Source organism: Xyrauchen texanus, chromosome 37 (genome assembly GCF_025860055.1).
Source record: "Xyrauchen texanus isolate HMW12.3.18 chromosome 37, RBS_HiC_50CHRs, whole genome shotgun sequence".
Taxonomy (NCBI): Eukaryota; Metazoa; Chordata; class Actinopteri; order Cypriniformes; family Catostomidae; genus Xyrauchen; species Xyrauchen texanus.
In genome coordinates, this window is record NC_068312.1 from 19,256,133 (window position 1) to 19,276,509 (window position 20,377).

The window sequence follows — 20,377 nt, forward strand, 5'->3', positions numbered from 1 at the left end:
TAATAGTGGAACCACTTAGCAGCCTGCAAACATATGTGGGTGAGACTCACTGAAAACCAACTATTTATTCTGAAGATTCCTGTCCTGTTTTCTATGTGTCAGGTTAAATACAGGTTGAAGCATGTGGTTTTGGGGGAAAACAGAGCTACCACTGTGTGCTCCTGAGAGGATGAAAATCATTTTTCATTCTTCTGTATGTTCTCGAATAGAAGTAAGCAGCCACAGTTAAGGTTAGCTATTCTGTAAAACCAGAGGTAAATGTTATGAGGAGTAATTTGGGTAGTTTAAAATGTCAAGGCTGATTTTGAGCAGACTAATCAACAGGAAATGTTATGTAACATCTACTAAAAGAAGTCTCTGATTTATGAGGAAAGTATCAGACCTGCCATTTCACACAAATACAACAACAGGCTAATTTAATTTAGGTCTGGCCATGATAAAGAACTCTCTGTCTTAGACATGGAGCTGCCTGTGGTCTCAGCTGAGGTCAGGGTTTGTGTGGATACAAAAAGTCCTGAAGGGAAAATTCCACACTTCACCATGATTGAACCTACAATCATGGTGAAGTGTGATTAAGACTAAATACAATGTGTAAAGACTAAATACAATGCTAATATCCATCAGTAAATCTCATATTTGATAGATTGAGCACCAGATGTATTGCTAAATCACATGAGAAAGCTACAAAACCTTTTGACAAAGCTTTTTTATTTAAATACCTAAAAATAATGAGACATGCTTCATGTTTTGTGATGAAACTATTTGCATAAAGGAATTAAAAATTTAATTAAAATGTACTCACCCTCATGTTTTATTCTTCAACTTTGTCTCATATTATGAATATTTCATAATTTTGCAAACTACGTTTTGCTTGCCACGTTCTGCCTTTTGTCGTATTTTCCTGGTGAAATTAACGTTAGAGGCGCTACAAGAACTGTACATTTTTAATTCACAGTCAAACAAATGAGGTCAACAGCTAATTATGACTTCATTACACTTTTTTCGCACTGTTACTCACACACTGCTATGTTATGATATCAAAACGCTTTTACAATAACGCATTATTTGAAAAAAAATTATTACACCTTGTGTTACAGATCACCTACATTTACACACTTATTCTTATATCATTGGCTTCCATGGTAGCTCACCTGATAGAGTGTTGGCCTTTGAACTTGGCAGACTGCACTTCAATCTCAGCCAAACACAAAAACTGACAAATGACATTAAAGTGTCATAAAAGCGACACAAAACGATGTGTTGCTTCAGAAAATGTGCTTTTCATTTCGCGTTTTGTTTTTGGACACTTCAGCTTTAGCTGTTGGTTAAGTATAAGGATGTCTGTTTGTTAACCCCTCATTTGTTTATAGGACGCTTTTGGTTAGGTTTAGGCTAAAGGTTTAGGTTAGGGAGGTATTATACATTTTACTTATTAAAACTTCCATATAATATTCACCTTAAAAACCTTGTCTGATTATAACACCATTTTACTCGTTTTTGGTACCCCCGCTGGACATTTCATTGGGAAACTGCAGCGAAACATGTAACAATGCATGCAACGTTTTGAAAATGTTTTGCCATGAGGAAATGTTCATGAGATTAGGCTCTCTTTTTCTCACAAAAGAAGGAATTTTATGCACTGACACCTCCAGTCCCCATTCACTTTCATTGTGTGGAAAAGAGCAGTGTCAACATTCTTCAAAATTTATTGTGGTCATTCTCTTGTGTTCTAGAAAGAAAGTAGCCTAAGTCATACAGGTTTGGAACGACATCAGGGTGTTTAAATGATGACATAATTTAAATTTTTGGGTAATATAACCCTTTAAAGGCTATTGTAAACTAGATAATGCCCTCATCCTCATCTATATGCCTCCTTTTGTAAACTTTTAAAAGCCATATAAATTGCAATGTTATTGTTTAGTTGTCACAGTCAGGCCTGACTGTGCCTCTCCTGACTGTGTGTCTATCTCATCTGAGTGTTTTCTTGTGTTGGTTTTGTCTCTCTTTCCCTCTTGTGTCTTGCAGGTGCCACGTGGAGAACGCCAGATCTGTTACCTGGACAACAGCTTGTTCTCCAATTAATCCATCAGCAATGGATTAGCCCTGGTTCGAATCGTTTGTTATCATTGTGCTTTGTCGTGTGTATCTCCAGTTGGTCGGTTCCTGTACCCAGATTCAACATATATTGATTTGGATGAACAAATTGGTTAGGAACTGGAGGAAGATGGAAATTTATCAAATGGGGGAACCTATTAGTAGGCCTATATCCCTGTTCCTATAAGCAAAGCAAAAAAATGGAAATCGTTAGATTATATTTTTAGAAATAGTACTTGTTGAAAATGGTTAGAAAAAAAAAGAAAAATAGCACAATTTAGAAAGATATAGTTATGAGGCCTGAAAAGGCAGATGGAGGTCTGAAAATAAATCACCAACTGTTCACTGATAAAGGAAAGGATACCTTTTCAAACCTTGCAAAAAATATGAGCTGCAAATTCTCTTTTCTTTTTTTATTATTATTATTTATTATTTAAAGGTAAGAAGATATTTATTAACAGAAGTTAAAGTAAAAGAAATAAAAAGGAAATGCATCCATTAATAAATTATATAATTGATACATACAATACAACTAATACAATAACAATTTTAGGAATTTTAATGAGTGCGCTTGAAAGAGATATATACAGGACACTCTGAATACAATTATATGTAGGTGGAGGATGAATTAAAAATAAAAATTGACCAGTAAGACTGGGAAGAAATATCATATAATACAATCCTACTCAATCCAGTGTTTGGAGGAAATATGACTGGAAGATACAAATGAGATTTTGTATAACACTTGTTATTGAAAGTAAATACAATAGCATGGTAAAAGGGGGTTGTTGGAGAAATTGTGGAGATAAAAATTCTCATTACAGTCTAATTTTATACAAGTGCTCTAAATTGACAAATTATTGGAATAAAGTGATTAGACAGGTTCATTTAATATTTAACAGCACAATATAAATACATCCAGAAAACATTATGTGGGGTAAAATGCCATTGTCCTTAAGAAATAAAACTGAGCTAAATATATTTGGGGTAATCAGAATAGCAGCTTTGAAACAGATTACAAAAAATTAAACCAGACTTAAACCAGAACCCCCACAATTTAAAAGATGGAGAGAAACGATTTTGGAAATATACCAAATAACATTTATAATTAATAACACATGTCTAGAATGTGAATATAAATGGGATTTGCTTAAAAATATTATAAATACATTTAGATAGATGGTTTCCTTCAGATTCTTCATTTTTGAACTAAATTTGTTAAAATAGGTAGTATGATGTCCTATCTCATTTAATATTAAAAAAGTAAAGCACTGATGCCTTAATTTATTTTCCACTTTATTTGAAATAAAATATAACATGTAAATGAATGAATTATGTTATTAATCAAATATGTTGTGAATGGTTATTTGATATGGTTATTCAAAAGAACATGTTTTTTATTTGTATTTCTCTTTCATGATGTTCAATTTGTACATTGTCTTTAGTAAAACAATTAAATAAAACAAAATAGCATAAAAAAGGCTACTACTGATTAATTAAAAAGTGAGCACCTTGAATACTGTATGAAAAAAATGGTATGCAATAATAAAATGTATTTGTTCTGTATGTTCATCTCTAGTCCTGAGAGAAATAAGAGGTTTGGTGGCATTCACCCCTTTCCATAGCAATCTTGAGCTTTTAATATTTTAACAATTATAATTTTTTGTAACATATAAATCCATCTTACTGGTTGTTTTATAGATTGCCTAATATATCATGCTTATATTTTCAAAGATATATTTAATTATTTGCTATGGTTAAAGAGGGTAAATGAAAATCAATTAAATAAATAATTTATCACGGAGGAGTCGATTTTGTGGATTTCTAAGATGTTATTTGTAAAGTGCGCTTTAAGAGACAAGGGGGAGTGACTTGATTGCGTCACAGATGTCATATTACTCACAGCTGATTGGTTCAGCATCTGTTAGCGACCTGTAATCCAGAACGAAACCTGCTACGGAGCAGGTTAGCCGTGTAGCGTAAATTACTATGAAGATGAACACCGCAAAAACCGGTGGTTTAGGCAAACTAAACTAAAACTTACCTGGCCAGCCACCGAAACCGGCTTCATGGTACAAGCCTCTGCTTTGTTCTCTCTATAAACATGGCATAAATGTATTACTTGAATGAAGATATTTCTGAATGAAGCCCAGCCAGAAGTGAGGTCACTGACATGGAAACAATCTCTGACATTATTTGTTCACAGTCCATCAGTCCAGCCCCTTTTCGGTCTTCCCAAATGGGGTTCAAAGTTTGATCCAAAAATATCCGCCTCTTTCCTTATTTCAGCTGAGAAGGCATTTCCATTTCAAAGATAGACTCCATCACTTTAAAAAGAAATTGTTGCACAAAGGAAGAAGTCAGCAGATCGTGTCCATCGTAGCTTTTCGGTTCTGGCAAACTTGCTGACTGCAGCTCAAATTAAAGTGTGTTCATTAGTGACTGATACATGGAAAATTATATGTTCATCAGTAACAGTGTGGATAATCACTTTTCCCAAGGGTTGTGTTCTAATAATTAATGGATATGTATAAAGATTCATCCTGTTATGGGTTTAAAGCCGTTTTCCATCTTCTGAGCCTTTTTTTTTTTTTTTTTTGGATAAAGGGTGAACATGTAGGCTCTAATAAGAAAAACTACTAAAATCTTAAGTTTTGTTAGTGTTAAGTTTCAGTTTTGATTATGACTTTAATATAGTTTCTAATAAAGATATTTCCAAAAGAAAGAAATATGGTTTAGAGGATTTTAAAATGAATCTAATGTTATGCGTTTTATGGACTATAGCCCATAGAGGTGCGTCATAGCACGCGCAGCAGTTTGTGAATGCGCTCCTGTAAAATGTAATGTTATATAATAGTTCCCCATTATTGTAATATTATACCTAAGTTTGTGGTCACGTTTAATATAATAAACTAACGCGACGAGGGACAAACTGTCTACATGAGTACACAAGTAAAGCAATGGGTTATTTCGTGCAAACTAAGCTAAACCAGTCCTTTCACACAACCCACGATCTCATGACCCGCTTTGGAGGTGTGGTTCATTCTCCCCTCCTTCTCTAGTAATAATATATAACAGACTGGCGAGAGCTACAGTTAGCTGAATCGTGGAGTTAAAAGTAAAACTAATTAAGAAAGTTATCAGGGTCATATTTACAAGGAAGTTTGTGTGCTGTAGGCCTACTTCTCAGAAACGGATCAAGAGTAGACGTCCTTTAATTTATCTATCAATTTATTGACAACACAGCCAATCAAGCAGAAGTCATTCAAGCCAGCGCATTTGGTGAGTTTTCTGTTCAATTGCATCAAAGGGGCCGTTCAAACTGGATGTGTTCTCGCACTAGTTGCAGCGCAGCGCATTGAACAGAACGCAGGTGTCTCGAGAGTTGTGCAAATGTATTTACGTGTGTGTGTGTGTGTGTGTGTGTGTGTGTGTGTGTGTGTGTGTGTGTGTGTGTGTGTGATGTGATGTGATTGTTTGTCTTTATGCCATATTTGTTATGTGAATATACTCCCTTTTGCGATTAATTGGATTATTGATTTTATGATTGAAACTCATTGGCTTCTGCCAATTGAGGATCATTTATATTGGTTTGTTTTTTCTCATGCCCTGACAAAGGCAGCTAGTCTGCCCATGCCTGTTGGCTTTTTAATGTCGCCCAATAAAATACATTTGTATTGGAGATAGAGTGCCTTGCAAAAAAAATTTTTATTCAATTTGATGTCTCAATACACGCTTTTAAAAGTTGCTTCTTTTTAACTTGACACTGCACGGCGCACAGTTGGAGAAAAGTGCCTCCGCCTTAAAGGTACCATTTGGTTAGGATTAGGGTGGGGGTGGGGGTGGTGTTTGAGCATCTGCTGCATCCCAGGAACAAACCGAGGCCCCTTTGTATAATGGGCACAGAGATGATACGAAGGCTTGTGTATATTTCTAAACCCCCTAAATACATGAACAGGCTACTGCATTTTTAGTGTTATGTTAAAAGTGAGAAGGCGCAGGCACAGTTCATAGCCTCTGTGTCAAATCAACCATTTAATGAAAACTGTTTTTGAAGCCTGTGTTTCAGTTTTGTCTGTATAGTACATTTGTATCTTCTTTGTCTCTCTAGATCTTCTAATGTCTAAAGCCACTTATGTTATCTAACAGTCGTTACAAAGTTGCCACTTAAGAAATGTAAGTATTTTCAGCCTCAAAATTAAATGACATGCTTAATGGATCATTATTAAGCCTTCTTTTCCTAATGAATATGGCACTTTGTTTTGGAAATTCCTTACATACTTATACAAGCAGTCTGGCACACAGTTTCCCAAAGTTTTTAGCAGAATTCATATTAACAACATTATTTGGATAAATAAAAGTGCATTAATTACCCAAACATGTTTTGTTTTGCACCACATTGTCTTAAATGAATAACTATCCATCCATGTTATTAAGATACTGCATACAAATAGTAGTATTGTTGCAAAAGTAAATTTTACTTATCAATATCCAAACAGTTTTATTGCAGCATAACAACAGTTTCTGAGGTCAGCTGAGGTGTACTTTGTGAGGTAATGATTTATGATTTGATCTTACTTACATTTTTGTTAACTATTGCATTCACTCAAAAAAAAAATAACTCTTTGGCTGAGCTTGATATAATAATGGACATGTTTTAAATTAGTTTTCTTAAATTAAAATTAGCATGTAAGTTCAACTTAAATTCCTCAAGTAGTGTAAATTAACTAAATCAATTGTACTCACCAAAATGTAATACGTCAAAATAACTCATAAAACTCTTGGCTAGTATGGTCAACATAAATCCGCAGCACCCAAACTGGGCAAAGCATATGGAATCTTTCATGCTGCACCGACTCAAATGGGGAAGGATAGAAAGCATGAAAATGAATAGTCTGTGAGCTAAATGATGTATAGCAACGACCTTGGGCAACTAGCCAAAATGAGGTCCTGACACCACCCTTGAACACCCTGGTGCAAAATCCATACATAAGGGATTAATAAGGGCATGCAAATCACCAACCCTTTTAAATGACACCAATGCCACCAGCAGGGCCATTTTAAGTGTCAAAAACGTATCAGCAACTGTTGCCAAGGGCTCAAACGGAGCACCCGAGAGAGCCTCTAAAACAACAGAGAAATCCCATAAAGGAACATGGACAGGACAAAAAGGTCTAAGCCTGCGTATCCCATGCATAAAATGAGAGACAAGAGAATGTCTACCTACAGAGACTCCATTGATAAGCACATGCTCGGCCATTATAGCGGCAACAAAGACTTTAAGCATAGCCAGGGCAACCTCAGACCCAAAATGCTCTTGCAAAAAATCCAGCACTGTACCGACAGGGCAAGAAGCAAAAATATGGCACTTGAACATATAACACTTCCTAGTTGATGGAGCTCTAGCATTCAGAATGGTATCAACTACAGCGGGGGATAACCCATCATTAAAAAGAGCACCACATTGAGGGGCCATACCCATAACTTCCACAAGTCTGGCTGGGGTGCCAAATGTCAAAAATTGGGCTTCCCAAACAGAAATGTCTGTCGGAACAACCCCACTGAACACCAGTGGAGTTTGCCTGAATTGAATTACATAACCATGCTTTATCATTCGAAGTATCCAGCTCGAAGTACCCTACAGCTGCTGCAAAGCCGACAGACGGGCAGACAGAGGGATTAATGCTTGGCTCTTGCCTGCAGCGCGCCCTGTAACCACTAGATAGCATGCTTGGCTTACTTTTGCTGACTGTCCCCAAACCAGCGGCACAGAGGAGGGAAGCCTTCACTCCTCTAATACTTTGACTGGTTGTAGGAAAGTTTATTATGTTTTTGCCTTTATTGTATTTAGGCATAAATTATGAATGTATCTACAAGCAGGGATGCTGACAGAATTAACCTTTTCCCTGGTATATGAATGGGGAAAGTGTATGAACATTGGGGGGAATGTTTATTTCAGAAAACTGGTTCGCCACAACGGCTCCTGGTGTAGACCTATTTTTATCGTACATTGAGTTATATTACTTGAACCCCGAGACCCTTGGACATGGAGGCAGAATCAAAACTCAAGCTGAAAATATTCAATACTCATTCACTAGCGTAAATTACAGGGGAGCCTGGGATAAATTTGTGTACTGAAAAAGCAGGTTAGAACTAAACCGGTCCTAACATATAATGAGGGAACAACACGTAGTACCCAGAGAGTGTTAAACACTCTCAAGAACAAAACAATCACCTTGACCAACTCGCACTGCATGAGAAACCATGGAAAACCATCATGTGTAGATCCAACAGCTGACTGAAAAGAACGAGATCCATGCCGCTACTGAAAAATCTAAAAGAAATAGCAGTGTATGTCTCTCGTCAAGAGACAAGTTCCACGAACAGGTGAAAGACAAAAAAAATAGTTAAAATGCCTTGCATCTTTTGATAGCATCCCAAAAGAATAATGGCACTGACAAAGTGCTCTTGCGTTGGTTCGTCATTACTCCATTGGGGAATATTCTCTTATTCCAGCCCCCACGTTCTACAGCCAGGCTCATGCATGATCCCCTCCTGTGTGAATGGGGAGGGGAGAGAGAAAAAGCCTCCATTGCCTTATTCATGAGCATTCTCCCAGAATGACACAGAAAAATATAATAGGGGCAAAAGGGCCATTTTGTGTCCTTACCTTCAAATGACGAATTCTCTCATACAACATTATTAATAGTGACGGCTCAAGACGCACACGGTAACTCTTTCACATGATTGCTCATCAGAAAATAGGTGCCAAGCTAGGCCTCAAAGCATGTCCGACGAGTCTCTCGCTTTCGCTGAAGGGGAGGGCTACAAACACAAGGAAGATCCTGATGTCTGTTCGCACACAAATCTTCTCAGACACAAAGCTGAAATCTCAAACTGCCACCTCACACGGAGCTCCAATCTGGAGGCTGTGGAACTGGAACAAGTGGGGATAACGCCTCGTGTTGAGAAATTGCGAGCCTCGAACGGTGCCGCTGTCCCCGTCGGACCCTTGTAATGTTTGGAAAAAACACATTAATATTGCTCTGAAATAATGCTTTATAAAATGATGTGTTGCTTCATATATTCCATCCTGTGTTGCCACTCAAAAGGGAGAATAATAATGATCCTCACTTCTACACGAGTCGTTGGTACAACATGGGCCAGACGAGATTGTGCACTGAAGAACATAAAATCTGACTCGAGGGCGTGAAGCGAGCGCCTTTATGGAGCCAATGACGTAGCTCCCTAGGGGCGCCGCATAAGCGCCATCAGCCAATAAATTGGCATGATTTTATAAGGGCTTCAGACCACGTGACACTCAGGGCATGTCCCAATGCGATAACGCAGGTCTAGTTCCTACAGAAGGGATCATTAAACACAAGTTTCCAACTTAATATTCATCTCACACAAAGACACATAAAATAAGTCCCATGCAAAGCAGACATTTTCTCTGCCCTTCCCAATAAATAAGGCATATAAAACTGTGTGGTTTCATTTAAATGTGTTTCTGCTTTTTTAAAGTCAGGGTTTCTAGTCTCTAATTCATCCACATGGCTCTTCTATTTTTAGGATGTACCATCGATCTCTACTAGTCCACAATGGATGACTCTGTCTGTGTAGCCATCCACAGCCAAAGCAAAACCCTTACAGAGATTAGTATATGTAGCTAGCAGTTGCCTTTCTGGTACTTCGATTCCCATCTGAATAGACAGGAAACAGGTTGTAGATTATAAGATTTTTTTTTTTTAACTCATCTCCTTTATTTTAAAGGGGGAGTTCTTTTGATTTGTATTTATTTATTTATTTTAAAGAGATACCTCATTAACCTAGTTAAGTTTGGTTCTCAATAGGCTGGTCTTAAAGCAAGAGCAAAGCAGTTACACTAAACTAAAGTAACAGCAATGGAATCCACTACACTAGCATCCCTAGCAACTGTTACTATGCTAATGGCGGCTACACAGACAAACATGTCTGGTTATCTCTGGCTGCTGATCCTGGGCTTCATCATCGCTTTTATCCTGGCCTTCTCTGTGGGTGCCAATGACGTCGCCAACTCCTTTGGTACAGCAGTGGGCTCTGGAGTGGTGACCTTGCGTCAGGCCTGTGTCTTGGCCACTATCTTTGAGACAGTGGGTGCCATACTTTTGGGGGCCAAGGTCAGTGAGACCATCCGGTCAGGCATCATTGATGTTCACATGTACAATGGCTCAGAGGTTGTGCTGATGGCTGGCTCCATCAGTGCCATGTTTGGTGAGTAGGCGTTACTTAGTTCATTGAAGTGTATGTGCAAAATTGCTGAATACTGCTTTTACCATGTACATATCAAATACCAGGTTCTCTTGTTCTCTAGTCTGGTCCCTTACTCTCTCAAATCCTATCATTCACTCCAAGCCAATGCATATTTTCACACCCACCACACAGCGTCCATCATAGTATCTAACATAAGAGAATGTAATCAGCTGAATCCAGCAATCTGCAAACATGTCACCTAGGTGGAACTTTATCATGTTGTTGTGACTAGTATTTCTCATAACACCAGTGCATGTTTGATTTTCGCATGTTACAGGATCTGCTGCTTGGCAACTCCTAGCTTCATTTTTGAAACTTCCCATCTCTGGAACACACTGCATTGTAGGCGCCACAATCGGCTTTTCCATGGTTGCAAGGGGTCGTCAAGGGGTCAAATGGCTGGAATTGCTTCGTATTGGTATGTGAAAATGTTGAATGTTTTTATTTTTATTTTTTTTATTTTGCACCAAAATGCTCAGTAAGGTTTACTTTGTCTGTGAAGAATGAGTCAGCCATTGTGGAAAGCCCACATGTAGGGCTAGATTTTGTGACCCTGGAAATACTAAGCAGTTAGCCAGTTTCTCCCTATGGCCAGTCCGCCCCTGCAGTTAACCCACCCCAACATTATTTAGTGCAGATCTCTTCATTTTATCACTCTTTTCACATGACCCAAATGAGATTTATTTAGGGAACAGAACATTTTGGACTGTACCAACAGGAAACATGGTCATATGAATATACTAACATCCCTAGTGACTTGATGGGTGTTTGTTGATACACAGCATGCAGTCCTGAGAACGCTTGAACCATAAGGTTTTAGTAAACTAACTGTCTAGATGTCTCTTTGGTAATGCTTAGACAGAGAAATGAAACATAACTACATGATGCATATCTGTGTAATTTATTAATGTGTTTTTAAATCTTTTGCAGTTGCCTCTTGGTTTCTGTCTCCTCTTCTGTCCGGCGGCATGTCTGCCATTCTCTTCTACTTTGTGCGCAAGTACATTTTAAATAAGGTACAGAAAAAATCTGGGCTTATCTGTTGCATAATGTACCAGTGTCTGTTTTGTTACTTCACAATCTCTTGCATCTCTTAATAAAAGAAGAACACGTTCACAATGCCATGTGCTAAACATCAATATTTCTACATGTTATAGGATGATCCAGTGCCCAATGGTTTAAGAGCATTGCCAGTTTTCTATGCTGTTACCATGGGAATCAATCTGTTCTCAATCATGTTTACTGGAGCACCAAGTAAGCTAAGAATATTTTCCTTCATTTTGTACACACACACACACAAAACTGCCAAATTATCTTTGCACAAACTCCAGCCCTATCCCTAAAATAAACATTTTTGCATTTTTAAAGAAAAATATAAACGTTATAAAAGTAATAATTTTTCCAAATGACCACATTTCTGAATGAAGGGAAGGTTTTGTCTGATTTAGCTTACAACAGACTAAAGCAAAGTACATACACATATGCACAGATGTTGTAAACCACTTTTAATTTGGGTTAGCGAGTACTTCTTATTTGGGTGTTTTAGCAAGGTGTTATAACTTATAAGGGAATATAAGTGAAGTTGCATAGTTTATTCATTTTTATTTTTTTGCTTTTTTTTCACATCTGTCACTGACATCTGTTTGAACCTTTCTAACTTAAATGCATCTTGAACCATACTTGATCTGGTGTTATTAGAGAGGTCATTTCCGCTCTCTCACTTTGCAGGGCTGACCTCAGTGGGAGGGCATCTGGCCTGGGTCCTTCACTGAAGGCTGCAGGCCAGTGTGTCAAATCAATGTGTATAAACCTCACTGAATACACACACACACTTATACTGTAGGCTAAATAGCATGCTAAGTTTGTGAACACAAACATACTCTTCCCACATTTGTCATAACTTAATTAATCATGATTCTTTACTTATTAAAAGCAAAGTCTGCTTGTAATTTTCCAGCTCTTATTAATATGTTATTCCAAAGAAAGTGCTCTTTCATAATTATTTCATAATTCATGTGTTGATAAGGCCACAATATATTCAGAATACAAGCTTATGAAAATAAATAGTGGCTGCAATGTCCACTTGCATAATTGTGTGTACAGTTTCTTGCTGATGTGATTATGACATAATGAAATTGGATTTTGGCCCAAGTTCAACAACCTGTACATTTAAGCAAACTTCAGAGGGATCATGATGTACTAAAGAGAACCAACAGTTGTACTGAAGTCTCTGCACACTAATCAGTGGACCACAGTGCCGCCCTATTCCTGGTTATCTACTGTCTCACGCACATGAGCATGTCTGATACTGTCAGTTGGTTCTTGTTGGAACTGTAAATGTAAGTCTTCATGGGAAATTCACTCATTTGAACATTATTTAGCACATGTGCACATTGTGTAACAACTTATCTCACTTCAGTGTTTTGTAAACAGACTTAATTCTGGTGGAGAACATATGCTATGTTTGGAAAAGCAGGACATTGTCTCTTTTTCTGGTCCATTATAGGCTGCGTGGCCTTCTCACCTTTTACTATTAAAACTGTTTTATCCCAACCCTGCTACCCTAGTTTTTTAAATATTCCTTATATTTCAGGTTACCATGTCCACACAATTTTGCTTTTGAACAGCATTGCTCAAATGCTAAGTTGTTAATTTAGTTAAACACAATACATTTTATTTTTAGTAGGAAGGGTTTGAGTCTGAAAGCTCAAAAAATGAAGCACTGTTTAACGCTAAATGTTCTATGTTTCCTCTGTTTCTTCTCTTTTGTCTTCTACAGTGTTGGGATTCAACAGTTTACCATGGTGGGGCACTCTACTGATCTCACTTGGTTTTGCCCTGATTACTGCTGGGGTGGTCTGGTTCATTGTGTGTCCACTGTTAAAGAAGAAGATAAAAAGTACATATTTACATTCTATTTCATATATATAGTTCATCTTCATTTTGTTACAGTTTTAATTTTCAATTGGAATGTGAAATGCTTTATGAACTGTCCAGCACAACCATTATGTAATACAATATAATTGTAAATGTTTCGGATATACTGTTAAATTGACTTTGAATTCAGTTTGAATGGTGCAGATGTAGTAACAGCATTTTGTTTTCTTATGCAAAATAACCTTCTATTAATGTAATTATTTCCACCTTTTCAGGTCAGAGTATGGCCAACTCAAATGGGACACCGATGATTGAGAAGAAGCCACCCTTAAATGGCCCAGTAGACCATCCCAGCCCAAGGCAAAGCTACTCTCCTATTTCACAGACACCCTCTGCTGACAGCAACAAGGTGGCATTTGATATTGGCGGCTCGGCTGAAACTGATCTGGACAACAAAGATTTTGATGCCAAAGACCTGGATTGCACCAATGGTCCGCCACTTGATACAATTTGCATTTAAATAGATGTAGTTAACACTGCAAGGTGTTATATGTTTTATGTTAAAATGCTTTTTCCTTTCCCTGATTATGCAATGTGCAGAGACAAATATACAATAAGAAATAAGCTGATTTCCCCCGAAACGTGTACTGTAAAAACTGTGGTGCATTAAAATTGCTGTTTGTTTGAACAGGCTAACACAGCAACATTGGCTCAAACAATGTGGTTAGTTGTGGGCCAGACTGCAGTTTTGTTTTACTAATAGAAGATGGGGGGGGGGAGTGTTCTAGAAACCTGAAGTCATTACTTCACATTACATGCCATCCTAGATATTTATGACTTTCTTTCATCTGCTGAATTCAAATGAAGATTTTTTTAAAGAATTTCTCAAGTCTGTAGGTCCATACAATGCAAGTGAATAGGTGTCAAATTGTGAAGCTCAAAAAATACATCAGTCAGCAAAAAAAGTAATCCATAAGACATCAGTGGTTAAATCAATGTCAGAAGCAATATGATATGGGTGGGTGCGAAACAGATACATTTTTAAGTCCTTTTTTTACAATCAATTCTCCTCCCTGCTCAGTCAATCCTCACTTAAACTTTTACTTTCACATTCTTCTTGCATATCGCCCTCTACTGGGTAGGGAGAAGAATTTATGATATGAAATTACTTAAATATTGATCTGTTTCTACACACACCTATCATATTGCTTCTAAACATATGGATTAAAATACTTGAGTTGTATGGATTACTTTTATGCTGCCTTTATGTTCTTTTTGGAGCGTAAAAGTTTTGACACCCATTCACTTGCATTGTATGGACTTTCAGAGTTGAAATATTATTCTAAAAATCATAATTTGCGTTCTGCAGAATAAAGAAAGTCATACACATCTGGGATGGCATGAGGGTGAGTAAATTATGAGACAATTTTCATTTTTGGGTGAACAATCCCTTTAAGCAATTCTGTTTTATGCTGCTAGTACAATAAGAATGACACTCTATAGCTTTAAGAATGTGTTTAAAATCACGTGTTAGACAGGTAATTGAAGATTTGAGAGATAGTGGTCATACAGAATAAATAATTAGACAGTCCCCTGTGGATCATTGTACATTATCTCTCTTTTGACCAAAGTTACAGTCTTGCTCACTCTCTGATCTACATTTTTGGTCTTACATTGTAGCTTTGAATGGCAATGCTGGAATCCCTGTCTCAGACCTGAGTCTGAGCCAATTCCATACCTTAAACAAAGATTCTGGAATCTGCAAGGATCTGCTGCACAAACTTCACTTGGCCAAGGTTGGTGAATGTATGGGAGAAACCGGAGACAAACCCATCCGTCGTAACAACAGCTATACGTCTTACACCATGGCTATCTATGGAATACACGGGTCCCTGAAGGAGGGCGAGGGAAGCCGGACGGGATTGGATGGAGAGAAAAGGCGTTCACGATACGACAGCTATAACAGTTACTGTTCCGCAGTGGCTGATGGAGAAGTTGGTGCAGGTGATGGAGCTCTGGGAGTGGAGATTGGGGATGAGACTGTTAGAAGAGACTCGCTGGAGGAGGAGGTGGATGAGCTTGAGATAGACAAGCCAGAGGTATCCACACTCTTCCAGTTCCTGCAGATCCTCACCGCCTGCTTTGGCTCATTTGCTCATGGGGGGAATGACGTCAGGTATTAGACTGATTCGGATAATTCCGGGAATACGGTGTAATAATAATTTCATAGTACGGTGCTAGTTTTCACTGGTTTTTAATTATCTACAAAGGTTATTTTTATGTTGCATTTTCAAATTCATTTTTATTTTAACACTATATTTTCACATTTATTGTACATATTGATTTGATAGTTATTAATTAATATTTATTATGTAGACATATTTCTAATTCACATAATTTACATAATAATAATAATAATAATAATAATAATAAATAATTTTACATTTATTACTGGGAACACTTTACAAGAAGTTTGTGTTTGATAACATTAGTATATGCATTAGGTATCACAAACCACCAATGAATAATATATTCTTAGATTTATTTATTAATCTTGGTAAATTTAAGTTTATAAAATTACAATTGTTCGTTGTTTGTTCATGTTATTTTATAATGCATTAACAAATATTGACATAAACAACTTTTAATTTTAAAGATGTATATGTATGTCAAAATTAACATTAACCAAGATTAATAAATGTTGTAAAAGTATTGTTCATTCATAGTTCATGTTAACTAATGTTGGCTGCTAATAATTTATAATAATTGTTTATTGTAAGTTCATATCAGTCAATGATGTATTAATAAAATTAACACAAAGTATACAACTTATCTTTTTAAATGTAATATATATATTCAGTTTAACATTAACCAAATTTATAAGTGCTGAAAAAGTAATGTTCATTGTTAAATTATGTTAACAAATACAACCTTATTGCAAAGTGTTACCTACAGTATTTGCATTGTATTTATTTTATATATATTTTTATATTTTAAGGGAGATAAACCACAACAATCTTGTTTAAATTTTTTTGTTTTAAAATAGGATTTATTGTGTATTATATTCTAACCAATTTTATCCCTGATTTTTTAGATTTCCAACTATTTTATCCCCACAGTGTTAATCTCTCAGAATGTTGACTTTACTCATTCCTCTCTTGCAGTAATGCGATTGGCCCTCTAGTTGCCCTCTGGCTCATTTATGAAAGTGCTTCTGTAGCACCCAAAACACCTACACCAATTTGGTTGCTCCTGTATGGTGGAGTGGGTATCTGTACTGGGCTCTGGATTTGGGGTCGCAGGGTAATACAAACCATGGGTAAAGACCTGACTCCCATCACACCCTCCAGGTAACAAGCTGCTACTGCCCTGATTTATCATACCTCTACTGAGTAAAAACTGATACGAGTGCTTATTTGTGGGATAGTGTAGTTCAGTTTTATCATCATGGTTCTCATGGGGCTTACAGGCCAGGTTCCCTCTTTCTTATCACTGTGGGCATGCTATGTAAACAAACAGTTTAATAACACTTCTAGTCTCATGGAAATTCCCTCAACCACCATAGCAGTAATTTTCTCTTTAGGACGGCCTTTGGCATTATGACATTTTCATCATGGCATTGAACATGTGCAGCTCTATGTTATGTGTACATATGCTTATTATGATCATTCTAATCATCATTGGTTTCTCAAAGTGGATTTAGCATTGAGCTGGCCTCTGCTGTAACTGTGGTTGTTGCTTCCAATGTCGGACTCCCCGTCAGCACAACTCATTGCAAGGTGGGTCTTTTACTGATAGAATAATTCCAATTTTGGAAACTACATTTTCTTCTTAAATTCTGTATAAATAATTGGTCTTGTCTATGGTTCCTTTTATCTGTAATAGCAAGCTTACGATCTTCTTTGTTTGTATGTACATGCACAGGTTGGATCAGTGGTGTCAGTTGGCTGGCTCCGCTCCAGGAAGGCCGTTGACTGGCATCTGTTCCGGAATATCTTTATTGCTTGGTTTGTGACCGTGCCAATTTCTGGTCTCATAAGTGCTGCTATCATGGCACTCTTCTATTATGTTATACTGCCTCTGACCTAAATATTTATGTTAAACCTGTCTTTCTCTGTAAATACTTTTACTTTTGTGCAAAATTGCGCCTCAAGGTGAAACTAGAATTTCTTTTGAATGCCCCTTTATCTTATCCTATCATATGTACTCTACTAATGAAAGCCCAGACTCTGCTTGCACCACATTCTGTTACTTTGTAATCTTTGTACATAGTGCTTCATAGTGTTGAAGACAATCTTATTAGATGTAAAATCTGTGAGACATGTAAAATTAGAATGTTTAATTTGGAGCCTCACATAATTTTAGTTTTAGGTTTTCCGTTTCAACTTTTGGCATTTTGAATACCAAAATGATTTGTACAATTTATACTCAGAGCTGTAAGGCAATGTTTTATTTATATAAAAAATATCTATATATATCTATATATATGTGTTTAAAATAAATCATGTTTTTGCATGCTTATTTGCACCTCTAAATAAAATTATTGAATGACAAATTGTACTTCATCTGAAAAAATCTACAACTCTGTGATGGAAATTCATTGGGAAATCCAACTAAGTTATATTTAAAGGTGCACAAATTGCATTTTTTCCTCATTTAAAAAGTGTTATGTCTAAAGAAATTTGTTGTCATTTTAAAATGATGTGCACTCATATTGATGAAGACTGCAGTATTATCAGTAACCTTATAAAAGCTGCTTTATTCTACACTGAGAGGGTTGCCTCAGGGGGGCTGCCATGTTAGGATCACATGACCAGCAGAATACTACTCACTTTAAAGGGATAGTTCAACCAAAAATTTAAATTCTGTTATGGCAAATCCCCTCAGGCATCCCAGATGTGCTGTGACTTTCTTTATTCTGTAGAACACAAATTAAGATTTTTAGAAGCATATTTCAGCTCTGAAGGTCCACACAATGCAAGTGAATGGGTGCCAAAATTTTGAAGCTCCAAAATCCACATAAAGGGAGCATAAAAGCAATCCATATAACTCTAGTGGTTAAATCAATATGTTTAGAAGCAATATGATAGGTGTGGGTAGAAACAGATCAATATTTAAGACATTTTTTAATCATAAATTCTCCTCCCTGCCCAGTAGGGGGCAATATGCATGAAGAATGTGAATCAACAAAAACAGAAGAAAGTGAAAGTTAAGTGGAGATTGACTGAAAAACACTTTTACTCATCGGTTAAATTAATCATTGCTGACTGTGAATAGTGCATTTCTACAATTGCATTGGTAACTTAAAAACAACTGCATTTGAATGATGCTGCATCCAATCTTGTAGGTGTCAGTGTAAGTCCAAGGCGACAGTGTTGCCAGATTGGGCAGTTCCCCAGCCAGTTGGGTTTGTTTTGATGGAATTGTGCGTGGAAAATATGTTTGGCCGGGTGGACAAAATTTAGGCTGGTTTGGAATGATTTTGGATGGTTTTAAAACTTTTTAAATTACCGGTAACCAGTTCCATCGCTTATGCAACTAAAATAAAGAAAATTTCCCCACGAACAATCATTCAATCAAATAGCCAAAACACTGATTGACAAAAAATGTGTTCAATCTTGTTCAGAGTAGCGAGTAGAGGTATGCTGAATGAGCAAGTGATCTGCAGTTGTTGCTCTTGGATTTTAGCGATAGAAGTTAGTTAGGCAATCTAAACAATGACAAAGAGGTGAAAGATGTAACAGAATATATAGAAAATGGGGAAATGTCTGTGAACCTCAAGTCTTGATTATTGCCAGGAATTATCCGTGTTGTTTTTCTCATGCATATTTGACACTCTTGCAACCCAATGGGAAATTTGCACTTGAGATGCCATGAAATTTACCTTTCACTGCAGTACCAATTATATATATATATAATTTGTTATATAATGGATTTTATATCATTGTACAGTATTTTAATATGTATATCAATGTATATTATTTATTACAATAGCACTCAAGCTGTGAACGTGTACTGCTATATTTGACTGTTCTCTAAATTTTCAAATAAATAATTATAGACAAGACTCCACTTTTATCCCCCAATGTGGAGTGGCTGTGTTGCTGTAGATTCCCAGATAGCACACGTACGTCTCTGAGATGTCTGTTTTAGATCTTTACATCTGGAATGCACCACATTCTAAATAACATCTGCTAAACATCGTAAAAAGTTCGGATTTGCAAACATTCTTAATCATAAATGTCTCGAAGACATCTACTGAATGTCTTATTGACATCCAAGAGGAAACGTCTTTTAGACATATTGCAGATTAGTAAACTACCTAAAAAAATATATCTTCCAGATGTAAACACACACATCAAATAGATTTATGTACATGTGCTATCATCCACCTCTGTTGGTCAATATTGCTGAATAAATATTTTAAATGAATCATGTGCAATTCCCAGAATTTCACTGATTGAGAAAATGAAAAGTCTTTTACATGGTGTAATGCACATGTAAAATGATGCTCTCCTTGAATTGTGATCTTATTTATGCTGTCTGCTGTATGCATTGTGTTATGGCCCTGTAGGAAATTAATGTCACCTCAAACACAAATCTCTGGCTGATTGACAATAATTCTCCAAGGACTTGGGAAAAACTGAACCTGATGAGCTGAGCCAAATAGTGGCTTGCTTTTTCCCAACAATGTCAACTTCAATCTTATCTGATTCCAATTTTCTTCTAAAAATGGACCAGGTTGTCACATGGCTTCCGACAAACACTATATGTTACATAATGAAGTGACATTTCTCAGAAATGCCTTTCTTGTAACCGCTCTTCTAAATGTGAAATCCTGAAAATATTGTTAACATCTAGACAAATTGCCTGGTTTTGGCCAAAGGGTTCAACAACTTTCAATATGAAGCACTTTTTGTCCAATAACAAATTACTTCACAATGGTCCTTGAAAGTTTGTTGTCACAAAATGTTTCTGCCTTTTCTGCTAACAATATACTGTCCTTTTCTAAAAGGAGCTCCATTGTATTGCATTCAAAAAGACATCGAGCTGACATTTCATGTCACATATTTAAGCTCTGTAAAGGAATAAACAAACTCAAATCATACAAAGG

At 36.6% G+C, this 20,377-nt stretch overlaps 1 protein-coding gene across 3 annotated transcripts; it reads left to right on the forward strand.

The window, feature by feature from the left end:
• The first annotated feature begins 5,146 nt into the window (after positions 1–5,146).
• On the forward strand, positions 5,147–19,335 carry LOC127631115 (sodium-dependent phosphate transporter 1-A-like). 3 transcript variants are annotated; one of them, XM_052109106.1, is made up of 13 exons: positions 5,147–5,376; positions 6,206–6,270; positions 6,594–6,647; positions 9,667–10,347; positions 10,664–10,804; positions 11,317–11,402; positions 11,544–11,640; positions 13,166–13,285; positions 13,539–13,754; positions 14,944–15,439; positions 16,428–16,613; positions 16,958–17,042; positions 17,188–19,335. In XM_052109106.1, the coding sequence occupies exons 4-13, from the start codon at positions 9,999–10,001 to the stop codon at positions 17,350–17,352; spliced, it is 1,941 nt and encodes a 646-aa protein (XP_051965066.1). In that variant the 5' UTR covers positions 5,147–5,376; positions 6,206–6,270; positions 6,594–6,647; positions 9,667–9,998; the 3' UTR covers positions 17,353–19,335. The 3 variants fall into 3 exon arrangements, with proteins under 3 accessions (XP_051965066.1, XP_051965067.1, XP_051965068.1); XM_052109107.1 differs by lacking the exon at positions 6,594–6,647; XM_052109108.1 differs by lacking the exons at positions 6,206–6,270; positions 6,594–6,647 and having other exon boundaries at positions 9,667–9,816; positions 9,948–10,347.
• Positions 19,336–20,377: the final 1,042 nt, after the last annotated feature.

Excerpts from the sequence above, each read along its gene's own strand:
- LOC127631115 (XM_052109106.1), top strand. The coding sequence starts at position 9,999 with ATGGAATCCACTACACTAGCATCCCTAGCAACTGTTACTATGCTAATG. Across the intron at positions 13,286-13,538 it reads GTTAAAGAAGAAGATAAAAA|GTCAGAGTATGGCCAACTCA; the intron begins GTACATATTTAC and ends CCACCTTTTCAG. Across the intron at positions 17,043-17,187 it reads TCAGCACAACTCATTGCAAG|GTTGGATCAGTGGTGTCAGT; the intron begins GTGGGTCTTTTA and ends GTACATGCACAG.